The sequence below is a fragment of the Platalea leucorodia genome (assembly GCF_965183815.1).
Source record: "Platalea leucorodia genome assembly, chromosome: Z".
Taxonomy (NCBI): Eukaryota; Metazoa; Chordata; class Aves; order Pelecaniformes; family Threskiornithidae; genus Platalea; species Platalea leucorodia.
The window spans coordinates 14,207,075-14,232,532 of NC_138858.1; the positions used below are offsets into that span (position 1 = coordinate 14,207,075).

General features: G+C 40.7%; 1 protein-coding gene across 1 annotated transcript in view; it reads right to left on the reverse strand.

The window, feature by feature from the left end:
* The window catches only part of RANBP3L (RAN binding protein 3 like), a gene marked incomplete at both ends in the record, with an annotated part of 34,308 nt that extends 12,121 nt beyond the window's left edge, over positions 1–22,187 (reverse strand). Inside the window, 11 exon segments of the mRNA XM_082336625.1 lie at positions 149–279; positions 1,398–1,497; positions 2,605–2,689; positions 7,838–7,941; positions 8,439–8,563; positions 9,215–9,289; positions 10,418–10,492; positions 11,578–11,655; positions 12,242–12,278; positions 12,569–12,627; positions 21,932–22,187. Coding sequence (XP_082192751.1) covers positions 149–279; positions 1,398–1,497; positions 2,605–2,689; positions 7,838–7,941; positions 8,439–8,563; positions 9,215–9,289; positions 10,418–10,492; positions 11,578–11,655; positions 12,242–12,278; positions 12,569–12,627; positions 21,932–22,187 — 1,125 coding nt within the window.
* Between the last annotated feature and the right edge of the window lie 3,271 nt (positions 22,188–25,458).

Genomic DNA, 25,458 nt, shown 5'->3' on the forward strand with positions numbered 1-25,458 from the left:
ACAATGAGTTAGCAGAGGCGTATCTTAAAAAAGTGAAAATTGAAAATATAAACTGAAGTTATTTTCAGATTGCTGCAATCTGTAATAGGTCTAGATGTTCTTTTCAACAACAAAACTGCTCGCCATCAAGGCTTTATGAAATACACACCTGTAATACATTGTGTTCTGCTTCTTCTCCAGTTATAACTTCAACTTTATCTAACAGAATTTTCTCCACTGGCTTGGAAATACAAGCAGCTGCTGATTCAATTAGTGTTGCATTCCTCAACAAAGCTGTTTCTGTAAGTGGGAAAAAAAAAAAAGAAATCCTTTCTGTACAGGGAGTATTTTCAGGATAACAAAACTAGCACATAGGATGGCCTATGACTTCAGTAATCCCTGTGCTGTCTGATATTATTTAGTGTTTAATAAGTTTTTGGCCAAAGCAGTAAATAGAAGAGAAGAGGGAAAAGGCTGGAATACTGCAAAATGTCTCAGCTGTTTAGGCTCATTTTGAATTGAACAGGGCTCTCTGCAGTTGCAGAGGTTCACCCCAACGGACAACTTGCAGAAACAAGTCCTAAATAATTAGAAGTTGATTTTCCAAATGAAACTGGTCTGTCATATTGCTGTGCTGATTAATAAATAATGAAAGACATATGTCCCAATATTCATAATAGTAACATATATACAATGAATATTTGACAGCAACATGAAAGGACAAGATTTGAAAGGAACAACATTGTCACAAAATTTTGTATATTTGCATAATCTATATACATTTTCCATAGGCTTTAATTTCTTTTTTTTTTACTTGTAAGAATGTTCATACAAAGTAAGAGGATCCAGTACCCCCATTAGTAAACAGGGGTACAAAGTTTGGCAAGAGGGCTCAAGATAGGGGCCTACTTAGGATTCCCTCACAACCTAAGTTTACGTGGCTTGCCTAGTAGAAAAGCTCACACCAGAGTCACAAACAGCCCCTGAAATCTGTCTGTATGGAAGTTTCAGTCCTACAACTGGGATACAAATATGGCAAAGTAATTTCTATGAGCAGTCACAAAATACAAGCAGGCAACAGCTTAAAATTGTAGTTCAAAAATGTGGTGTAAAAGGCATTCACAAAGTTCACTGCATTTTTTTCAAATAATGAAAATAATAATCTAAAATCTGTAAAACTCTATCCTTTCTTGAGTAACTTAGATCATTCATTCTGAAATTAGTGCAGTTCAGATGTCATAAACCAAACAATATCTGCTTTCTGAAGACAGATTTTGACACATAGTGCAAGTGCACCAGTGACTGGACAGCTTGAGAATAGATGAAAAATATTGACCACCACTCATTTGACATCCTCTAAGATACAGCAAAACATATAATAATAAAGCTAACTGTACTTGTTTGCTGAGTATGCTTACTTCTTTGTGGACTGACATGAAAAGATTCTGTGTACATGGATGTTATTTCTCCTTTGTATGAATCAGCTTCATTACATGGCTTGGGATGCTTTTCAGGACTCTAGAAAAAAACAGGCGAAATAAGAATTCCTATTTCAATAAAATGGCCATGTTACTTCATATCAAACATAACATTGAATCATTTAATGCATGCTAGACTGAAGATTAGCAATGGTAATATCTTAAGAGCAAAAACTGACCCAGATGATACAATTTCAGTCTCTAGTGGAAATAATTTTATTATTATAAAACCAGTACATCATTCTTCCACCAAGAAGAATGGCCTCTTTGTATGGATCCTGGACTAGGATTTAAATCCACTGAAAGACGTAGATATTTAAGTACCAGCTAATTTCCAGTTTAAGCACTTAAACCCCAGAAGAATAGTTTAAAATTCCCATACACCACAAACTTAACCTCAGAGGAATTAAAAATTTCAATGGCCTTCTGTTTTTGTAGATAGAGTTTCTTAGGCAGGTGTAAATAAATGCTTCTGGCTCCTGACAACGCTCAGTCGCTCAACTACCTTGTAACTAAACCCTGCTCAGAAGTCATAACCCAGACCTATGATTGCCAAGCTTTTTCACTGGCAGATATGCATACTGTTTTCATTCTACTTCTACTAGAAACTGAATTTCAATTCCATTTTAAGTGGTGCAGTCCTCAGCTTGGGAACCACCTTTTTGTCTGAGTTTCCTTCAGGACTTGATCCATTAAGCTGTCTCACAGCATGCACCATATAGTTTAACATGGGCACTATCTAGGATGGGTGTTCAGTTTTCCGTCATACTAATTTCTCCCATCTCTTAACAGTTACAATGGAAACTATTAGAGCTGTGGGGAGCATATTCTTTTATCTTATATTGTGGCTGTCCCATTTTACATGGAATATATAAAAAACCCTTTTTCAGGTGAAAAAATGAGCAAAAGAGAAGAAGTGCATACTGGTATGGGTTAGTAATTAAAGTACTTATCTAGGATGGGGAACATAGGGATGCCTACCCCTCCTACAGCAAATATTTAGATATTTTCTCCTCAACAGTCATTGGAATCATATTTACATCTTTAGAAGAACAGGAGGAGCTAAAAAGAATCAATCTCTGAAAAAAATTATACTCATAAGCACATGAACCCTGATAAAAAGTCTGCCAGCATTTACAGAGCTTACCAAAACTCTCTCAACCATGTTTTCTCCAAACACAAAATCAGAATTGCAGCTGTTCTGTACACTTCTGTCTTCAAACAACTGACTTCTGTGGGAAAAAAATAACATAAGAATGTGATTTAGAACTATTTAGAACTTTGTAAAGAATATAAATAAGTTCATGCATTTACTTTACCACATCTTACATTAAAGACAAACAAAAAGTGTCCACTTAAGTAATCAGACAAATTCTTTAAGAGAATCTGAGAATATTCTCAACATAACATTTCACAAGAGGAACAGAGAGTATCACACTGTATTTCATTAAGATTATTGAGGATGTTTGTTAAAAGCAAAGAACAAGAAGCAAAACAATATGCCTCCTCCTCCTCAGGGAAGTATCTTACTCCAGAAACTTTAACAAGTTACATTTGTTTCCCTGTTTCCTTTCGCTCCACTGAGAGACTACCAACGAATAACAATTATCCCTTCGTGTTGGTGCAGCTCTGGTACCCTTCAGAATAAGGTACTCCCCAGTGCCTTACAGGCGTTCCTTGGTCATCCACCTGACGTCTTGGAAAGGCAGAGGAGAGTCAGTGTATTCTAATGCACACACTTTCAATTCACATAAATAGTGCAAAAATGTAATGGCATGATAGCAGATGGCTTATGATGAGATGTAACTAAAACAGGAAAGAAAGATCTTCTTTCCATTCTTCAATGACCTGTTCCATAGATAAGCTTAAAATAAGAATTGAGGAAAATGACATACTTGCAATCCTTTGGCACTGGCCCGCTATAGTTTGGGGAATACAGATTTGTGAGAAAATTTCATACAGTAGATAAATCACTTTACGTTTAGGATCTTGAGTGTGACTTGTTTTGGCAGAAGCTACATTAAAACAACACTTGTCCTTCTTTTCTGTCCCCTTTTCCGTGTCTCAGGTTTTCCAGATAAGAAACATTAATTTTTTGCATTGCCACCCTGAGTTTAACTAGTCTCAGTTAGCCTCTTACCTCTCAAGAGGTTTTAAGAGAAGGTGAATGCGTTTTTAGATAGTGACATAGTCACAACTTATAAAAAGTATATTACTTGTGGATTACATTCAAGAATATTCTAAAATAAGTAGAGTTGTGATTTGACCTGCTAATTACATAACCACTGTAAATTAACAGGATCCATTTTTTATAAAAGTCACTAGAAAAGTCCTTGTAAACTTCTTTGTGTAGAAGTTGTTCCTGCTGCTGTTTGTTTTTTTGGTTGGTTTTTTGTTGTTTTTTTTTTTTTTCCTTTTACAAAGGGGTTATAGGTTGTTCGTGCTTTGTGTAGAGCTGAATCACTGCATCTCTTGCTGGCAAAGGCAGAACCATCCAAGTTCTTGTCTCTTTCTGTTCCACAAGGACGACTTGGCAGGAAGACAATCCGATGTTCTGTCACAAACTGCATACTTCAGCACCACTTATCTGCTCTTCCAGATTATTTATCACCCTTGGGAGGGCTTAACGGCACATACGTCATGCAGAGGATATTCCTGTTAATAACCTGGTTTGTTGCCAGAACTTTGATGATTGCCTCTAAAACTTAGTTTCTTTGTTCACAACTACAGTGTGCTTGAAATCTCTTCACATAGAATGAAGGAATTCCCAAGTAGAAGCTATCTCCATTTTACACTTAAGGAAAAAAATATTCCTTAACATTCTCATGCTTGATGTGTTGCTAAAACTAAGAGCAAATAATAAAGACAAATCAGAAAATCTGTCTCCTTTCAGCCTTGAAGCCTTTCATACATGTTTTGGGCCATGAACAGGGAATTTGAAGTGTGTTTAAACTAATGAGTTTCTTATCCTTAAGAAAACTCCCCACTAAAACTCACTGAATTGTGATCAATTTCCATCCTGAAAGTTCATCTGCTACTTCTAGGCTGCTCCAGTAGCAACTTAGTAAGGATAGCACTCCAGAAGAACTAAAACCCGGAAACTATAGCCTCGTCTCAAAGAAATAATGTGGGAAACGGATTTTTATTATTTTCAGCAATGTAAGGAAAAAGTAATCAGTGCAGGATCTTTCTTTTCCCAGACAGTTAACTGGAAGTGTCAGCCTTGAAGTCTTACTAAAACCTCAATACCCTTATGTTGCTGCAGGACAAGAACAAAGTGTGCCAGGGATGACATTGCCATGGAGATGCAAAACAGAGGCACTGAATTCAGGGAATGACCAGTAACAAGGAAGAATGAGAGAAGGAGAAATGTGGGTAAGATACTGGAAAGGGACTATGGAAAGGGAGTAGATCCAGGTACTGTCCTTCTCGGAGTGTCCAGAAGGGTCTGAGTAACTGCCAGTTCCAGTGCTGGCCTTGAAACCTTGCAGTTTTCCAAGCAAATCCTTATGCAAAGCTGAATACATGACCAGAAGCCTGCGTTTTCCCAGCATTGTATTTCTGTCACTTAGAACACAATCTCTTTTCCAAGCTTTTAATCAGACTCGAGAAACTGCTAATTTCTTCTTTTCCGTTCATTACTGCAGCCAGTTCAGGAAATGGAACTCTTGGTGGTTTCCTGGGACATGGACAGCTGCAGCAACTGCAGAGGGCTAACAAACCATTTTCATTCATCTCTATACAGAACCATATACAGAGAAGAAGAGGTGGAAGAGGAGGGAAGGTAAGAGGGACGTCTGCGGGCAGCAGCAATCCCTGCTGTTGAGTCTCTCTGCATCTTATTCTTTGTAGATAAATGCCAATAGTTACACCTTGATTGAAAATTAAAAACAAATCTAGATCTTAGCAATAAGCAGGCCTGGCTGCAATGTTCACTATTTTTTAGCATGTATATGGAGTTTAATAAAGTTGTTTGCTTGAATACCTGTAGTCAAGTTATCTATGAGAAAACAGCTATGCCAAAAAGATTTTACTGAAGTGTTTTAAAGCATCAGTCACTTAATACAGGTCAGAAGCGTGGCACTTACACCCCTCTGCAATCTCAGAAGAGCAGTAAGCACCTAGTTGTATTTAAATTAGTTTTCAACTTGTCAAATAAACCAACATTTACCACAATTGCAATATACAGAATTAATGAGGCACAAATACCCCAAGCAGATTAGCAATTCCTCTTTTAAAAAAGAAAAGGAAAAGAAATACCATAAGCACTTTTAAGTCTTGTAACTTGTCAGCACTGAAACACTGCATTGCATTTCTCTATCCATCTACTTCACAAGAGAAAGCCACTCAGGTGGCAGAAGGTAAATAGAGTATCGATACCAACTGATTTTGAAGTCAGTACCATCTTCCCTTTAGCTTTTCCAGTATGCGCATTACCATTATTCCGAATCTGCTCCAAATCCAGCATGCTGTATGGCTCCATGTTGTCCTTACATGGCATCATCGCAGCATTTTGATAGAAAAGGACAGGCTGGCTCTTCCAAAATCACAGTGAGCATCTGCCCTCTAATGATACTCTTCTTGTTGATAAGGATTAAGAATCTAATTTGTCTGTGCATCTAAAAATCCCTTATCTCCTCAGAACCCTGGCACAGTGCATCCCAAATGTTGTGTGCAGGAACCTTTAGCTGTGGCCCATCCAGCTCTGAAGAGGACTGGAATAGACTCCTTTGCAGTTAACATGTCTCTGCCCTCTTTGGGCGGGAGGGAGAAAGGCAGCAACATCAAAAATCTATTATCTGTGGCCCTAGCAATTTTGAAATGTCATTCTCTCATCGTAACTGATCGCAGGTGTATTCCTGATGCTCACAACTTCCAGGTAAATAACCCTCATCAACCATCAGCAAGCAGTATTAATATCCACAAGATAACCTGCTGGCTAACCACAGACCTAACATTCTCATGAGCCCGTCTCCAGAGAGAGGCAATAGCCCACTTTTGCACCAGTATGAGCTCTTTCAGTCATATAGAGAGGCAAGGCCATGGGGCAACATCCTAGTCCAAGGAAGTCAGCTTCCTCATGCAGAAATTCCGAAGTCTGTGCTGGTCAACCCATGCCTGCACAAAGATGCCACCCTATCACAATCGTCACAGCTAGCTGTTCATGCTAGAAATTCTGGCCTGTGCATGGAAGTAGAGCATCAGTTGCAGCATTCACCTTGTCTTCCAAATCAGTCCTGTATGGTTTTCTTCATGTCTCCTGGGTCCAATATGCTGACATATTTTGGTAATTCTTGAATTTCTGTGCATCTATTTATGAGATGCAGCAGCTATGCAATCAGAAGAGAATTCTCCAAAGAGACACAAAGATGACTGTAAACATTCAAAACCGGGACATGTTTTGAACTGCCAAAGGTGCATGAAATGGCAAACCAAAATAGTTTCTGGCTTAGGGGTTCCTAATGAGAAACAAACTGTCCCACAGAGATTAATTCCTGGCAGGAGTCCATTTCTTATGGCATACAGAGTTCATGTCAGCACCCACAAATCCTGGCACCACACACAAACACCAGTGGTAGGAATCTGGGGGTTCTGGTCGACGGCAATTTGAACATGAGCCAACAGTGTGCCCTGGCAGCCAGGAGGGCCAGCTGTGTCCTGGGGTGCATCAAGCACTGTATCGCTGGCCGGTCGAGGGAGGGGATTGTCCCGCTCTACTCTGCACTGGTGCGGCCTCACCTTGAGCACTGTGTGCAGCTTTAGGCACCACAGTACAAAAAGGATACGAAGCTACTAGAGTGTCCAGAGGAGAGCCACGAAGATAATCAAGGGTTTAGAGGGGAAGCTGTATGAGGAGTGGCTGAAGTCACTTGGTCTGTTCAGCCTGGAGAAGAGGAGACTGAGGGGGGACCTCATCGTGGTCTACAGCTTCCTCACAAGGGAAGGAGGAGGGGCAGGCGCTGATCTCTTCTCCCTGGTGACCAGTGACAGGACCCGAGGGAACGGCAGGAAGATATGCCGGGGGGGTTAGGTTGGGCATTAGGAAAAGGTTCTGCACCCAGAGGGTGGTGGAGCACTGGAACAGGCTCCCCAGGGAGGCAGTCATGGTGCCGAGCCTGACAACATTCAAGAAGCATTTGGACAACGCCCTCAGACATATGGTGGGAATTTTGGGGTTGTCCTGTGCAGGGACAGGAGATGGACTCGATGATCCTTGTGGGTCCCTTCCAACTCAGGACGTTCTATGATTCTATGATTCAGTGAGCACTGTGTGGATGTAGGTAGAACGGGCTTAGTACCATGTTAGACGTGTAGGACAAAAGGGCATGCCATAGGCCAAGTGACAAAATGGTGTAGTAATATAATAAATAAAAACTTACTGTGTTGTTTCAGAACTAGAAAGATTCATGGTAGTAGGTGAGCTCGCTGCTGTTTTGGAACTTAATGAATTCTCAGCTGAGGAGTAAGAGCTGTCTTCAGATAGCTAAGAATAATAAAACCAGATGAATTAATTAGACCAAGCTTATTTTCTGCTATAAACAGATCTGCCAGAAGTCCAGAGTCACTGACGTATATGTGCGCATACGCATGCACGTGCATGCGTGTGTGTGTGCGCGCGTGCATGTGTGGTAGTTGGCAGAGCTTCCTCCAGCTGTGTACTAAGCTAGTGCCCTTAATCAAAATGCTAAAATGTTTCTTTCTAAATAAACAAAATCCAAAAGACCCCCAAAGCTGATTTGCCCACAGAACCCTGACATCTGAAAGTTGAGACAGCCTGCAGAGAAGAAATGTTTTTTCAAACAGTCAGCACAAGTTTAATGGTTCACACCATGTCAGTGATCCATCGATTCCACTGAAACTGATATAGGAACTTTCCTGAAAATCATGCAGTGGAATAATTAATTGCTTTAAAAGAGCACTGTTTTTTTTTCTAATTTGAGCAACAAACATATTAGCCAGAAAAATTACTTTTGTTTTTACCTGAGCATGTGCTTCTTTCTTAGTTACTAGAGATAATACAGGATTTTCAGGACAGGTCAGGGCTTGTGGGGGTTGTAAAATGGCAGGTCTAATGACATTCCGCAGTTGACTTTGTGACAAGGATCCTTGCAAAATACAAAGACAAAATATTCAGAGACTTTTTCTTCACATCTAATTCATACCTATGTGTCTTGCCTCTTTAACTGAAAGCTTCAAAGCATATTTAAACAACATTTATTGTTGTTTACTAGCTACATATTCTGAAAAATTGTAATCCCTTCCAAAATACACAACTCTGCAGTGACACCAACCCGTTATCCTATCAGAATACAAAGGTAATGCATTATATACAAAAATATAGTTATTTATATTTATAAAATATATTTGTATTTATGTATTTAAATATATCTTTATATTTATACTTATATTTACTGCTTGGTGTTAGATCTGTCTTCTGGTACTTCAAATTTAATCCTGCACCTGCAGACGCCAAGAGGGTTCTTCATTGCCTTCTCCAGCAGCAGTTATTCAGTTAGAAATGTGGAATTTCACTATTCAAGGTTATATTCAGTCCACTCAGAAATAAAGCAGTCAGCCCAGAGGCTCAGAACAGAGCTCACAGGATATTTACACTGTCAAACAAATAACTTATGAACCTCATAAACATACTTAGCCTATCACTCAGCATAGAGAGGAGTTGTCATTTTTATGTCTTCTGCATCTGTTAAGAACATCTTTGTGGAACCACAGTGAACAAATATTGCAATGACAGTTACCTTCTTTTGTACTTTTGATCAAGTCGGGGTTTCTTTGAAGAAGAGCTGAGGTCATGAATATGTTATTCTTCTTTACTACAGAACAAGGAATTTGAACTTTAATTATGAGCAATAACAGATTTTAATTACTAATTCATGTTTCTGTAACCCCTCCCTATTTTGGTAGTACCTGAGCAATATTCCAAGCTATCCATCTAAAGAAGATCTCTGAGATACTGCCTCCATTTTACAGGTGGGTAGACTTAGGCACATGGGTTTTCTGGCTATGTCAGAGACAGAAGTCCTTTAGATATTAACGGATGTTTTAAACTCGTAAAATCCTTCTTCAGCTTTGAAAACCAGGTGCTGCTGGTTTGCAAAAGCTATTGAAATGGCAATGCTATCTGGCCCAGTCTTAGTCATTTTTAAGATGAGTAAATGAGGCTCAAGAACATGGGAATAAACAAATGTGCCCCGACCTGTTTTGATAAGAAGGCTTTCATAACTTACTATAATGATGGCAGTGAACTACTGATGCTTTCACTGTTCTAATAAAGATACCAGACACCAGCCAGAAAATGATGGCAACCATGTACCACGTCCTGTAAAATGACACAACTGATACTCTACACACAAGCACTACCTTTTCATTGCAGAAAGAGTGTAGTTCGTTGCTATAACATTGTTAAGATTGTTTAGAAATCCTTTATGCCAATGTCTGTCAAGGACCTGTCTCTGGTAAGAGACATAGACTAGGATTTAAGACCACTCCATCGTTCCCATTAGTGGTAAGTGGAAGAATACTCCTAGGATCACTGGTAAGGTGGAAGACAGGCTCCTAGGACAGAAAATGATATTCCTACAGGAACCATCACCATTGAATTGCAAGCAAACTGATTCATGTAATTACTTTAACTCCATTCTGTTTTTTCAAGTATAATTTGTACCACACTGGGTAAATGCCTATTTGCAAATTATTCAAAGATTCCTCCCCAGCACTGTAGGATTCCCTAATACCAAATGCAAAAAACGTTTCTTCTATTGCACTGCCAGCCCTCCTCCTAAAACATTCCTTTCTCCTGTCCAAATACCAGCCTAGTCCAATGCACTCCAGCTCTGTCCTGCAGAAAAAGCATTTCTGTACACCTCTTTATTTTAGCTAATATCTGCTTTTCTACATAAGTATTATTGGGTTTGTTGTTTTCTTTTTTTTTTTTTAATTACCTGGCTGGGAGGGAGGGAAGGTAGGAAGGATGGTAAAGGAAGATGATCTCCCTCTTTTCTGAGCAAGAGTTGTATCTGAAAGGATAAGAGACTGAAATTAACATTTGTTTGGAGGAAAAAAAAAAAATTAATTTTAAGATTAGCCAATTTGATGTCATGCCTTCATAGGCAGTAGAATAAATTATTATCTGCTAGCTACCAGCTTTCTGAAGTAGACTGTTAGGTTATGTCTATAGTGCTGAATCAGAGAGGTCTCTCAGGCCAAGTGGCACAGCCTGGCTCAGGCACACTGCTTACAGCTAGTCCACTCTGTAACAGCTCTGTTTTGGAGACCACCAGCTGGAGAGGTTCAAAAGAGAACAAGGGAGTGAGCTATCAGTTAAGCAGCGTAGACAATCAAGAGGCCAAACACTGAAGCTTCCTCCTGCACCCTGCTTGATTTTTTGGTACAGGCATACCCTAAAACTTCTACCGTATCTATGATTTTCTGTGTATGATCTCAGTACAATTTTCAGAGTAAACCAAACTTAGCTTATCTTAAATCCTCTTAGCTACATTCAGGTATGTCACAGGACTAGATAAAACAAGATATAGTGTACGCATACTAATACCTGAATTCAGAAATAACTTTCTGGTCTCATCCGTATGCTAAATAAACACTGTAAAAAACAGATCAGTCCTTCTGTGCAGTAGCCTCAGTGACTTGCATGCCTTTCCCATGGAAGCAATACACAGTCCTTAAAGGGCCTTCCAGGTCAGCTGTTGGCAGGATGGAAGGAGAGGCGCTTCTGGAAACTGCTTTACATTTTCAGGGACTGCCCAGGGAACACTGATCTCTTCCACAAAACAGGGAATCTCATTCCCTTCCAGCTCTCCTCCTCCCTTGACTGAGTGAGCAATTCAAGGGAACAATATGAAATATACAGATTTTTCACTACTTTATGTAGTATTATCTAAGTATGGAAAATTAATATATTTTTACTTAAAAAGAGATTTATTGGAAATTACCACCAAGTTTATATCAATGTTTAAGTGTTCACGACTTGCAGCATTTCTACAGTGCAGAAACGTTTCTTGGACAGGAAAATTCCTTCTCTTCTTTACCAGATGAGAATACAGAACTATAGTAATTAAAACATGGGTAGAGCTAAACGTCATACCTGTGTTAGACTGAGAGTCAGACTTCTGGAATGTAAAAGATGATGATCTTGCGCGCTTTCTGGAACAACTAATGAAATCTAGAGAGAAGTAAACATAACATTCTGCAGAGACAGACTGGCAAGAGATTTCAGCACAATGTTATGATATGGAATTAAAACCTGAACACAATAAATTCTAGGAATTTATTTCAGGAAAAGCTGTAAAGCAGCACCTATAGCACGAGGGCTTTGGAATCTCAGTCAACAAAGCTCTAGGGAGTCTTCTTTATTTCTACTAAGTTCAGGGAACCTGAATCAAGCACTCAGAATCAGTTCAGAGCCCACAGGGTCAGAAGACATTAAGAATGCAAAGTAACATTATAAAGTAGCCTAAACAAATAGAAAATGGTAGCTAGGAGCTCATACAGCTGATGAATGTACTTGGCCACTTTTCAGGACTTCTGGAGTTTGGCTTCCTGGTAAATAGGAGAGGTAAGATATAAGAATTCTTGAGTTAAGACAGGGACATAGATATTAGGACATAGTAGGTGGCTCTACAACCCACATAGTGTTAGTCTACTAACAGGGATTGGTCCCACCTCATACAAAGTAAGGGTCCAAGCAACAGTCAGACCTATGAATAACCCAGTGTATTGTTATACTGTTTCAATGAGATGGTTATTACCATTTTCAGCTTTGCAAACTGGGTCTTCTGCAGGCCGCTGGAAAAAAAAACATAAGCATGGAAAGGTCAAGAAGACTAGAACAGCCATTTTGTAGACGAGGACACAAAATATATCAATCCAGCATATATGCATTAAAAGCAGTCTTGTTTCTAGTTTCTACTTTTCCTTCTTCTATTTTGAGACCATTTATTACAAGTCTTAATCTGGGCTAAAATCTTTTATTACTGCTAGGATCATTGTCTATAGAATCCTTATTTCTCAGCATTTTTTATCAATTATGCAGAAAAAAAAAAAAACAAAACCCAAAAAAACCAACACCTTTTTACCTTCAAAGGGCGGTCCTTCTTTTCAAAAACAAATATTGGCTGGGCAAGCACTGATCTCTCTGGAAAAGAGAAGAGATCATTTTTATTAGGAATTCTGTCATAGCACTTCTCAACTGCAGTTCTCAAAGTGCTGTGCAATAACAAACATGACTTTATCCTTTTGCTGCAAAGGAACAGAATATAGAGCTGCAGCGATGTACAGCACAGTCCATAAATAAAAAAAAAAAGTTAGAGTCCACAAATCCCAGTGTGAGTTTTGCCTAACTAGATGCCACAGGATTTGGCCTCATATTTTTTTTACACTTCTTTTAGTTAAAAAGAACAAAAAAGTGCTTTTAGCCTTTACAAATAACATCTGCCATCCTTTAAGAACAAGGGTGAACTGCAGCTTTGGTTCTCAGAAAAGTGCAAGGATGTGAAATGTAAAATGATCCCGAAAGGAAAGCAAGGAAATGTGTTACATTTGGCCTCTCAGCTACATTCACACTTCCCATTCTTTAGGCTTCAGGCAAGTGAATGCCTAGTGTCAGTTTTAATGTGTGAGTATGATATATAAACATATGAAGTTCTATAGAGCAAATTCTTCTCTCAGGCATACCTCTGCATTTTTTAGGTATGACCGAGAACAACTTTGGATCCATGTTGAGTTTTGTTGTTGTTGTTTTATGAAACATATTTCAGCATACAGTTGCCTCACATCAAATTTTATGTTGATTTAGGGTTCACTACTTCTACATCTTACATGACTTCTTTGGGCTACTTACTTTGCTAAGCATGAGACCTTCACAGCCTGTGCACCTCTAATGGACTAACTTGGTTGCCAGTGTGAAAGCAGAAGTTGTTTTCACCAGTACCACCAATTAATGACACATTTATTATGCCAATAAATGGCACAATTAAAGAGCAAAGAAGCAGACACAAATAGATTTTTTTTTAGACCACCACATACAGGATTCACCTCATGCTAGCTTGAGGTGTCTGTAACATGCAGTCAATAGAAACAATCAGCTTCTGAGCATGAGCATATTTCAGTCGTGTACGTTAGGAGATGAATGGAGACCTAAATGCATGTATTTCTCTCCATGGGTGACAAGGACAGATGAGGGTGACTACAGAGCTATGACTGGCCTTTGGGCAAAGAAATCCCACACTTGATATCTTGCTAATTGACATTTGACAGTTTATCATGTACACACCATTTTTATAACATTTGCTTCCTCTGTTTTATATTAGAATATTTACCTATTCAAGAAAAATATCCATGTGAAAATAAATGGATTGATATTTTTATCTTGGCTTGCACACTAATCTGTGACCAAACCACTCTAGCATTGGTATCAATTACTTAAAGGTTTAATAGAGCAAATATCAACCTATCATAGAGGGTTTAAAATTACTAAATTAAATATATATTCAACAATCAAGAAAAAAGTAAACATTGTTAAAATAAATACTGGGTGTATGTAAACTGGGGCAAGAAGCATGAAACTATTACCCAAACCCAGCAATATACAGACACAGCAGTAATAACTAATACAGTTTTGCTGTTGTTGAAGTTAATTTTGTATTTACTTGGGCGTTATGTTTGTGCAAAGGACTGAATTTAGCAAACTTGGCATGCTTTGCAATGAAGGTCTGGTTTGTCCTTAATAGAAAAAGCAGAAAAAGGTTCACATTGTTCAACTCCAAAAAAGATAATTCTCTGTCACTGAAAGTTGAAGAAAATTTCCATAATCCGGTTGCAGCATGGCATGAGATGGAGCAATTCCACTTCTATTCACTAGAGGGGAGTGGCACACATAAAAAATAGTATTTCACTGAAATATGATGTATTCAATATAATAGGCTTTTTCCTGTCTCCTTTAAAAAAAAAAAAAAAAAAAAAAAGGACTTGTATTCTTACTGAATGAAGGAAAAATACAAAAAATAAAGCATGACTACAGAAACCTTCATATTCTCCACAGCACCTCTGAAAGCTCAGAAGCTATTAATATTTTTAAAGGTACATTATACTACTCCAAAGCATGGAATTAGCAAAGAGTGAATTGCTGTGAAAAAGGAACTGACTTTCTATCACAGAGTTAACTTTTGCTGGAGCTAAAAGGCTGTAGGGAGTTTGAAGGAATTAGGAATGCTCACTACAATTTAAACAACAAAATTCCAGTAATAGTTTAAAACCCAAAAGTTCCTGAAGAAGAATTCATAACTGGTTGATTACCAACAGAAACATGTGAAGCTAGGGTATAATGGTACCCCTTTAAAGCTAAATATGTGAATTTTGATATTGCACTAAATATAAAAGATATATCCCATCAACTGCTTTTGAGCCAAAGGGGAAACTTTCTTGCCATCAGAAGATTTAGTCAGAGGTTGCTGATGCTGCCATGGTTATTATTTTTATGGTTCTGTATTGCTTCTACCCAAATCAAGAAAATCTTTCTGTAGTTCCTGAAAAGTATTCCAAGCAGCTCATCAGTAAGATCTTTACTCCTCAATCAGACCATTCGTAAGAGTTTTAAAAATATATTTGCATTAACTATATATGTATCCTATGCATCAGTTTCAAAGTACATTTTAAACTTCTCAGATATTCAAGCACAAAATATCTGCAGCTGCTCCCCACAGAAAAAGTAATGCAGAATTACTTGTGGATGTAACACAAGGCCACCAAGGAGTTACCACACTCGTGTCAACGTGCCAATTTTAACACTGGTGAGCATCTTTGCATTTCTGTCCTTCATTTTCTGCACTAAGGTTGCTGCTGCCAGGGTGGATGGCTGTGTGCTGGGAGCAGCAGCCCTTCTGCACCCGCCTCTCCGAGAAGCGGTGGGGGGCACCCAGCCAGTGCCTGACTGTCCCAGGGAAGAGGCAGCAGCAGCCAAGGCCGGGTGCATGCAGAGGTGGAGGGACAGGGATGGGGTGGGCTGGAGCCACTCCTCCTCCTCGTCACCAGGACACAGACAGACACAAGCTGGCTAGTGCCTGGTTAAGACTGGGCCGCTCCAGTCCTCAGCAGCTTGGCTCTTGTGGATAAAAGAGGCTGTTGGAAAAGTTACCAGACAAACCTGCCAAATGGGCTGCCTCTGGCTGCAGGGACTGGAATAATCGACCAGCCTCAGCCAAGAGTCCAGACACAGAACCTGTCTGTCTGCCCATGAATAATCACCATGGACTGGGCTCTCTTTTCCTCACTACAGTTCCTCTGAAGCTGCTGAATTAGAAAGGTCTTGGCCTAATGTTTGCTGCATTCGGAGTTAAAAATAAGCCCTTGCCTGGAAGACTCATTAGAAATGTCCAGTTCCCTTGTTTGAGATCTTATCTGCATGGCCTCCTGGCTCCAGCCTCCTGTCCTGCACAGGAGCACTACCAAATGTCCTCTGACCTGACCTCCCCAATACGGAAGGCACCCGGGTCCCAGGCCTGGTGCCTGCTCTGCTCTGCTCTACTCACCCAGCGTGGGTACCCCGGCTCCATCACTCTGCTCGGTGCTCTGCCTAGCACAGGACATGCAGGCAATTGGCAAATTATGTCCCTCATGTGCTCAGATGGAGACTGCATTTATAGAGTTCCATTGGAAAGAAAAAACAGAGGTGCATTTGGGGAAAAATAATTGCTGGCTGCTGCCTAAGCCTAGGAAGCACTAGTCAGAATGGCATGCAAGAAATAATGTAAAACTGCTTTCACCAGCTTTGCTTGTATCCCAAAAGCCAGCATTGTCCACAAGGTGTATGGGTCCTTCAGCCTTTGCTATGACATTCCGCTCTTCACTTTTATTGCTGTTGCTTTTTCTAAAGCTGTAGAAACTTCACAAAATATATCGATTAAAAAGTAAGCAGGACACTGATGGTTTTGAAAATGTTAGAGGTGTTATTATTATTGCTCCATCTTGCCCAGAGAACAGATAAATGATCCTTACTTAACCCTTGAGGGCTAAGGAGACAGTGGAGAGAATACAAGCCCAAATCTTTCTCCAGTTTTCAGGCAATCATATGTCTGAAGTCACATGTCAAAAGTGGTTGACAGTGCTGTGGCTCTATTCCTCAAAAAGCGAAGCAAAAAATCCTCAAATCTTTAAGAGGATAAGATAGGAATTTGTGATCTCAATAAAGGTTTTTTACTTCTGACTTTTAAACAGTTAATTTTCACATTTTCAGATTCAAAAGAAAATAAATTCTGTTGCATCTTCACCGTCACCAAACTTGCCAGAAGTCTGAAAATATTTTAATTCATATTCCTATCAAATCCTTCCACATTTTTGTATCTAAAGTTAGGAACCTACATCTATAAAAAATAACAAGAGAAGGTTTTATATCACTCAGAATGGCTGACTCCAGCGAAATCTGTGAGTATCCATCAAATCTAAAAATCAAACTGATTTTATATATGCATTAAAGTGCTAAAATGCAGGCATCAGAGTTTGACAGCAATTGCAGTTCTTACATGTGAATCATATTTTTCTCCTCCAGTCTTAGCAATGTATACCATTATAGAAAGGAAGTACAGAAACTGATTTTCTCATTCAAATTTGTGTTCCGTTCAAATCAATTTCATTGGTTAGTGATCCCTTTAGCTAATTACAAAACGGAGTAACTATTTAAGGAATAAGGCATTCTGTGGTGCCAGAGGTATGCAACATCACCCAGATTTTTTAATTCCTGCTCAGTTGACTAGACAATACCTTCTTCAGGAATTGCCAGACAGGGTTGAAGAAATCTGTAACTACTTTTCCAGTAAATTAACCTAATACCTTATAAAATGAAGGTTAGACACTTTACATGGTGTTCTGCTTTTCCACTTTGTATTAGATTTTAAAATTAGGCTTAACTGAAAGCCTATGAAAAACTGTACTTTTCTGACTGATAACAAAAGCTGACTTGTAAAGAATAACATTTTTCTCATAATTCCTTAAATTAAAATAACAACTTGTACCTCTCTGGGGTTTGTAGCAATCCCATTTGCACCTCATAGGAAAACTTTTAATTCTAAAACAGAAACTACAATTTTTACTTTACATAGTAAAAAAAAAAAAAAAAAAAAAAAGAAAATAACTTCTTAACCAAAGATCATTTTCTCAAGTAGAATAAGGTTCTGGAAAATTGTATAATCTCCAAGTAATGTCACTGACTTACAAAACCTTTAACTGCATCCAGCTTTCCCTCCCAACATCCTAGTAAGTGTTAACACAACACACAAAAACTACTACATGAAGAATTTATAAGCAGATTATAATTTTATCCTATCAAAAGGCTATGACATAGTATTAGCAAGTTTCTGCGCTCTGATACGCTGCAGCATGAATTTCGCTAGCTTTGTATATTACTGCTATAATTTACAAAAATAAAAGCAGAAACACTTCTGCATTTTGATGTTACAGCTTAGATTGCTGGTTCCCAAGTCATAGAACTCAAACGAAATAAATTTTAAGCAATAACAACAAATCCTTGCACATAACATTGCCGTTTTGTTTGTTTCATGTACAAATTAGCTCAACAGGAACATGTAATTGGGAAAGATGTTGAGAAGAAAAGTAGATTTACTGTGACTTCAGTTGCAACATCTCCAGAGGTAGTTTTACATTAATAAAATACGAAGAAAAAAAAACAAGGAAGAGCTTTACCTCTGCCATTTATGAATATATGCTATTTACAGCTATTACTTGAAAAAAAACAGTAATAGAAAATATTGTGCCTGGTATTTTGCAGCGATATATGTGAAGAAAAAGAAAGCAACAATGGACTAGCATGTAAGTGGCAGACATGGATCCAGAAATTAGTACAGTTCCATTAAAAAAAAAAAAAAAAGGAATTATTTTGACTATGCTAGCTGATGATCTGTCCATTAACATGTTGCCTCAAGGAGCATCAGAGTTAATCTATGAACTAATACAACCAATTTTTGTTCAATATGCCACAAAACCACAGAAAACTACCCATACTTCAGGTAATAAAACTGCAATAGGAGGCAGAAGAGAAATACATGTAGTGAAAATATGCAGTAGGATAAATTAACAAAATACTTTGTTATCCAAGGTCGGTCTCATGTTTAAATATTGTGTCTGTTTTTTGATACAAAAAGACATCTCTCAGTATTTCCCAAGATGAACCGGTTTAATCTAAAAAGAGGTGAAAAAATAGTAAAAATCTTCTGGCTAAGAACAGGATTTGCCAAACCTGCAGTAGAACCATGGTTTCTGTTTTATAAATACTCACTGAACTTTGCAACATAAAATAGAGTCAGTTCACAGCCAAGCGAGACTGCAACAAGGCTGCCAGCCAACATCTCAGGTCCCTCAGTGACCTCACTACGTAAGCCAGGCTTTCCTCTGCCAAAACTTAAATACGGAAGGTGACACAAAGCAAAATGGGGATGTCCTAGAACAGTACTTTAGGCACTCAACTTAATAAAATTGACCAACTTTAAGATGTACAGAAAAAGCTTTTAAAAATTTTGCATTGCTGATCCTGAGTAACAGGTCTGTTTCTGGAAGCACTGAGCAGTTGAGAACTCCAGTGGAATTCACAGGCACGGCTGGTTGCTCAGCACTTTTGAAAAATCAGGTCACTTATTTAAGACTCTAAATATGGACCTGGAAACCTACTTTCAGATTCTCGTTTATTACCCTTCGTGCTTTTGATTTCTGCTTATGAAGCATATTCAGTACTTTCTAGGATAACTCCCTTACAAATTAAGATCAGTTTTAATGCCAAAGATGGCAGGATTTTCCAAGCAAATTTACTTTTTTTTTTTTTGCTAAGATATTTTAAGACAAGATTGATTAATTCATTTGCATCTAAATCCATTATACATACATGGTGGGTTTTTTTTAATCGGTAGCCACTACAAACAAAATGGGAAAATAAAACAGGGTCATAAATCAAATGAAATTCTAATCTGGTCAAATCTCCAATGCTAATCATAAGAGTTTTCCATTCACAGAGGTACCAGAGACGCATATTGGTATACAGGCAACAAATTTTGAAGTGCAGTATCTTACTCATACTTCCAGACTTGTAAGCTAATTGAATTTTTTCTTTTAGAATACTCTTCTATTGAAGAGTGTCAGTGAATCAATAAATTTGCAACAAGTTCTTACGAATCCTGATTTGCCAAAAATGCTCAATAGAAATTGTTGTAAGTAAGCGGTCCAAAACCATGCTGAAGGGTTTTATGAGAAGAAATAGTTTCCGCATTATTAAAATAAAGTACTTCAAACATATTGAGATAAAATTTTGGACAAAGCCTTTAATTTTTTGAAAAACAATGTTGTTGAGATTTTTTATTTCTAGAGAACTTAAACATATACAACAGACATTTCGCCACCTAGCTGTGCTTGCTACAGAAGTAACTGTACTTCAGTGTCCCATGAAGAGATTGCTGAACGCAGCACTGCATGCTGTTCAAACACTCTGTATTAAATAGGAAGTGTACGTTGCTTATCTTGGGTTCAGATCTCATCCTGTAAATACAGTTTGGGGAACTGATAAATTACTTCACACATCTCTGTTTGGATCACCAGAGAGTACATCATCAAAGAAGTGAGTTTCCGTTTCATCGTACTCAGAAAGAGGAAAGGAAAAGTTCATCCAACTGGCTATTGCAAAATAAAACTTCTGGAAGAATTTGCCCTAGGACAGCTTTACTGTACTGTTAAGACTCCAGTCTTGCACATTCTTGCCATACAAATAGTTCATAACCCACATGAATAATTTCACTGTCACCAGTGAGACCAGCTATGAGAGCAAGGATTCTTCATCCAGGCACAGCTGGGCAGAATCAGGCCCTAACTTTTAATGTTCACCATCTCTTCGGTCACTCTTCTCAATGCTACAGATTCTAAATACAGTTTTCCTGATCAGTGTGGAAAGGGTTCTTTTACTCAAACAATGCCACTTACTACTCCTAGCTTCCACTGTGGGCTTATAGCATGCCATATGGGATTTAAAAATTAACAAACTTCTCTTCAGCCATGGAAACTCAGCTGACGGCCTGCAAAAGTGTTTATAAATCCAGCATATGTCACACCCATTCATCTCTGTAGAGCACAGTCCTCATCTTTATATGGGCAAGACATAAATAGGCATTAAAACAACAACAAAAAAATCCTATCCCAGCAATACTTTAACATAATTTCTGAGAGAAATGAAACCCAGTTGGCTTTATTTCAAACATTAGAGTGAAGAAAATATTTTTGGGAGTCTCATCACTACAGTGTAATTCTAGCAGTGATGCAATGCCAGAAGTAACCGTGTCACTAGACCAGTGTAACTGTGCCAAACGATGTAACCAAAAATTGTTTTATAGACACTGAAATTTCCAACACGCCAGTGCTCAGCATTCTTAATCTATCATAAAAGCCTGTAAAATACTCAATGCAAGGGCAATAAAATTCATAGGCATATAAAGCTTTGCGATTTTCAGGGCATTGTACCAATATTAAATTTCATAAATCACTACAAAGTAGCATAGAAGTGACACTTGGGTTTTTGTGCAGAAATTGAACTATACAGGTAATAAGGCCATGATCCAACAACACTCACACAACCTTGAATTTTAGGCATGTAAGTAAATTGGACTATGTGTGCTCAACACAAAGCACAAAGTGAAAGGCTAGTTGACTGATAATTAGCCCAAGCACTTTGAACTGTATCAGTCATAGTATCAGGTTCAGACCTTGAAAGTGCATGCTTCCGCTTGCTGTTTTGGGTTCATTCATCAACCTGCATGGTAAAAAACGGTTGGTGGCATCACCTGCAAAATGTCCTTAATATTAGCACTTGTTTCTTTATGCATCCTCTTAAAAAACATTACTATTACAATTTTGTATAAGTCATTTTCAGTTCTTGGCCCTCCTCACTACCTAGATGATAAAAGATTTTGCTCTTCACCTCTGTGGTCAGCCATCTCTCTGAGGAGTGAGCCTGGGCCCGTTTTGCCCTCCGTGCCCAGGTGCACAGGGCAGGGCAGGAACGGCCAGGAAAGCTGGCGCTGTTCCCAGGTATGGCCAGGAAAGCGAGCACTGTTCCCAGCCGCGGTCAGGGCCAGCATTTTGGAAAGCTGCAGAGAGTTCAAATGTTTCTCTTAGAAACACAGAGAGACTATTTTGGGGTGCTTTACAAGTAAAACCCCGAACATACACTATCTGGTAGCATCTTTTCTTCAACTAAAATACAAATTGGAGATTCCTGACAGATTACCACTAAAGACTTGCAATAAAGAAACTACAGCCAGCCAAGCTCTTGTTTTGCATCACCCACAATGCTGTTACCAGCCGGGCACATTCTTTGTGTTTATCCCATTCCCCAGAAACCTCCTTGCAGAGGGACCACAGGAGACATGCGAAAGATATTAGCCAAGAAAACCTACCTGTACCGCATTCCTCCTTGGGATTTAAGTTGCCGCTACATGCGCCGGGGCAGGGCCTGCGGGCGATCTGTCCTTGCAGGCCAGCAGCTTGGTGCAGAGCCCAGGGGTCACCAGCCCAGTCTCTTCTTTTGGGGAGGTCGAGCTTAGCCTTCGCACCATGGCCGGATCTGACTGAAAGGTCACAGCCTGCCCAGGAGCGCCGTATACCTGTATATAAAACATTCCCTTTGCAAGCAGGAATTGGCTGGTTTCTCATTATGAGGTCCTCAGAAGTGCCTTTATATACACATATATATAGTCATATATGTATATATTAGATATATAAGCCGTAGTTGGGTGTAGAACTTTGGATTTAGTCTTATCAGCTGTTCCCTAGGCCACCCCGCCTCAAAACTCGTCAGGCGAGGCCCCGCGACGAGCAGCCCTCGCAGCCCGCACCGGAGGGTAACGGCCAAGGGCCGGGGGCGCCCCTGCCGGGCAGCGCCTCAGCGGGCCGGGCAGCGCCTCAGCGGGCCGGGCAGCGCCTCAGCGGGCCGGGCAGCGGCGGCTGCGGCGGCCGGCGGCAGAGTGAGGGCGCGCCGGTGTTACAGTGACAGCTCGGGGCAAGCCCTTAGCGGGGCCGGCCGTTGGGAGGGGCTATGTAAAGCCCGGCCGATTAACATAAGGGGGCGGGCGGGGAAGCGGCGGGAGGGGGTGTGCGCGGTGTTCACCGGCAGCGGCTGAGAGAAGGCGGGGGGTTCCGCCACGGGTGGGCGCGGCGGCGTGTGCCGGGTCGCCCGAGACCCCTCTGCGGAGCGGGGGCCCCGGGGGCCAGGCTGGCGGCTGGTGGGGTGGTTAGTGCCCGGTGGGGGCGGAGGCAGCGGGCAGGGCTGGGCGCAGCCGCGGCGGCGGAGGGGAAGCCGTGGCGGGGCTGGCTGGGTTCCTGTCGCGGTGAACTGCCCCCAGGGCCGCCGCCGTCCCGCTGCTCCGCAGACGGCCGGGATCAGGAGGGGACGGAGCCTACGGGGCTTTCGGCAGCTTGTGCGGGCCGAACGCCGCCGCCCGCCGCCGCCAGCCCGGGAGAGGGCGGCGGAAGGCCGGCAGCTGCCCCTGACGGCTGTTCGGGCCGCGGGGGCGGGCGCGGAGGTCAGGGGCGGGCGGGAGCTTCGCGGGCGGCGCCCGGCGCCCCCGGCGGCGCGGGAGCAGGAGGCGGCGGCAGGGGCGGCCGCGCTGCCCGCCAGCGCTTCCCTCGCCCCCGCCGCCGCGACCCGCGGCCTTGGGCGGTCGGTGGAAACGCAGCGTATCGTAAAGAATGCGCCCAGCAAAGCCGAGCCCCTTAAAAACACCGGTGCTGCGGCCCTAATGGGTGGTTTCATCATGAAGGACCTATATTTTCCCCTCTAATGGAACTGTAGATTTTGCTTAGCAGCAGTTTCCTTTGATACTGCACTTGGTATTGATTTTCTGGGCTTTTTGTTTTCAAAAAGAAGACGAAACATCAAGCAAAGCAGCCAAGGACTATGATTATTCCCATGCTGATATGAACCAAATGCAGTGTCAGCAAAAAAGGTGTTATGGTCCCCTCCTTCCAGATGCACTGCGCAGCGAGTTTATAAAGCCTAGCCTGGGTCTCCTGTTGTTCGCTTAAATGATAACAGTCCCAAATTCTTCAGTTCAAGTGGGAGCAATTTCAGGCCATTATATTGCAGGCCTGGTGTTAAACTGCCTCTACTCCTAATAGTTGAAAACAAAAAGGTAGGAATTTGCTAAAAGTTCATCAGAACCATACGTGTAGTCTAATGTAGTTTTTCCACACAGCCAGTACCAGATGTTTCACAGAAGAAGATGCAAGAAGTCCAAGAGCAGGCAGATGCTGAGTAATTTTCCCTCATTAGAACCCCAGTGTGTGTTGGCATAAATCCTGAAGTGTGCCATTTTACCCCTACCGCAGTAGAATCATAGAATGGTTTAGGTTGGAAAAGACCTTTAAGATCATCAAGTCCAACTGTCAACCTAGCACTGTCAAGTCCACCACTAAACCATGTCCCTAAGCACCACGTGTACCCTTCTTTTAAATACCTTCAGGGATGGAGACTCAACCACTTCCCTGGGCAGCCTGTTCCAGTGCCTGACTGCCCTTTTGGTGAAGAAGTTTTTCCTAATATCCAACCTCAACTTCCCCTGGTGCAGCTTGAGGCCGTTTCCTCTCGTCCTGTCGCTTGTTACTTGGGAGAAGAGACCGACCCCCACCTCACTACAGCCTCCTTTCAGGCAGTTGTAGAGAGCAATAGGGTCTCCCCTCAGCCTCCTCTTCTCCAGGCTAAACAACCCCAGCTCCCTCAGCTGCTCCTCATAAGACTTGTGCTCCAGACCCTTCACCAGCTTCGTTGCCCTTCTCTGGACACGCTCCAGCACCTCCATGTCCTTCTTGTAGTGAGGGGCCCAAAACTGAACACAGCATTTGGGGTGTGGCCTCACCAGTGCCGAGTACAGGGGCACTCTCACCTCCCTGGTCCTGCTGGCCACACTATTCCTGATACAGGCCAGGATGCTGTTGGCCTTCTTGGCCACCTGGGCACACTGCTGGCTCGTGTTCAGGTGGCTGTCAACCAACACCCCCAGGTCCTTTTCACAGTATTTGAGGTGCAGTACCCTCAGCCTTAACTGTTAGTACCAGGTATTTTTGTGAACTCCGATTAAACGTGCGGCCTGTGTCTAAACCTTACTAAACCATTGACTTCATGGTTGCATTATGTGAGCAAGTTCCACAGTCGCTATACTGCATGATGAACCGCTTGCCATTTATGATTTTGCAAATTTTCAGTTTAAGTTGAATACTGCCTTGTTACTGGTATGTGCAACAGTCCTGTTCTAGCTTCTGAACAATGTTTCATTGTTTTATACCTTTATCACACATTCTATTCATCTTCTGAGATAAACTGTTCAAAACTTTGTAGTCATTATTCCTCTGAGATTGCTCCTGCTTCTGTTGCAGCTCTAGAGCCTCAAATTCCCAAACATCCTTCTTCAGACTCAGGTGGCCTACAGTCAACACTGCGGAAAAGGCAATGGCACATAGCTATGCCTGATTTCTCCACAATTATTTTTTATTGTCTTCCACGTTTCCTAACATAGTCATTTTTCCATCATATTGCAGATTGAACAGAGCTGTTATCACACTGTTTGGGGTCATGCCCAATTCCATTTTTTAAGATTATCAAAGAGTTAATTTAGAATCCCAAAACATGTATTTATAAAGGAGTTTTTTCTTGAAGACAGTAATTTGTCATTAGTATTATGCCATTAGTCATAGTATTTGCCATTTTAACGACTATACACTTGGTAGGGTGGAAGACTTCTCAACTTCTTCAGTGTCTTCTCTCAACTGACTGACTTAAATAACTCATTTGCAAATGCTGCTGCTGGGTTGTTGGCCCCTTTCCAATTCATCTACACAAAAGGCCTTAATATGAAATCTGTTTTTCATCTCTGCTCAATAAAACTAGTAATTTCTTCCTACTTTCTCTCCCTATCTCTTAGGTAGTGTT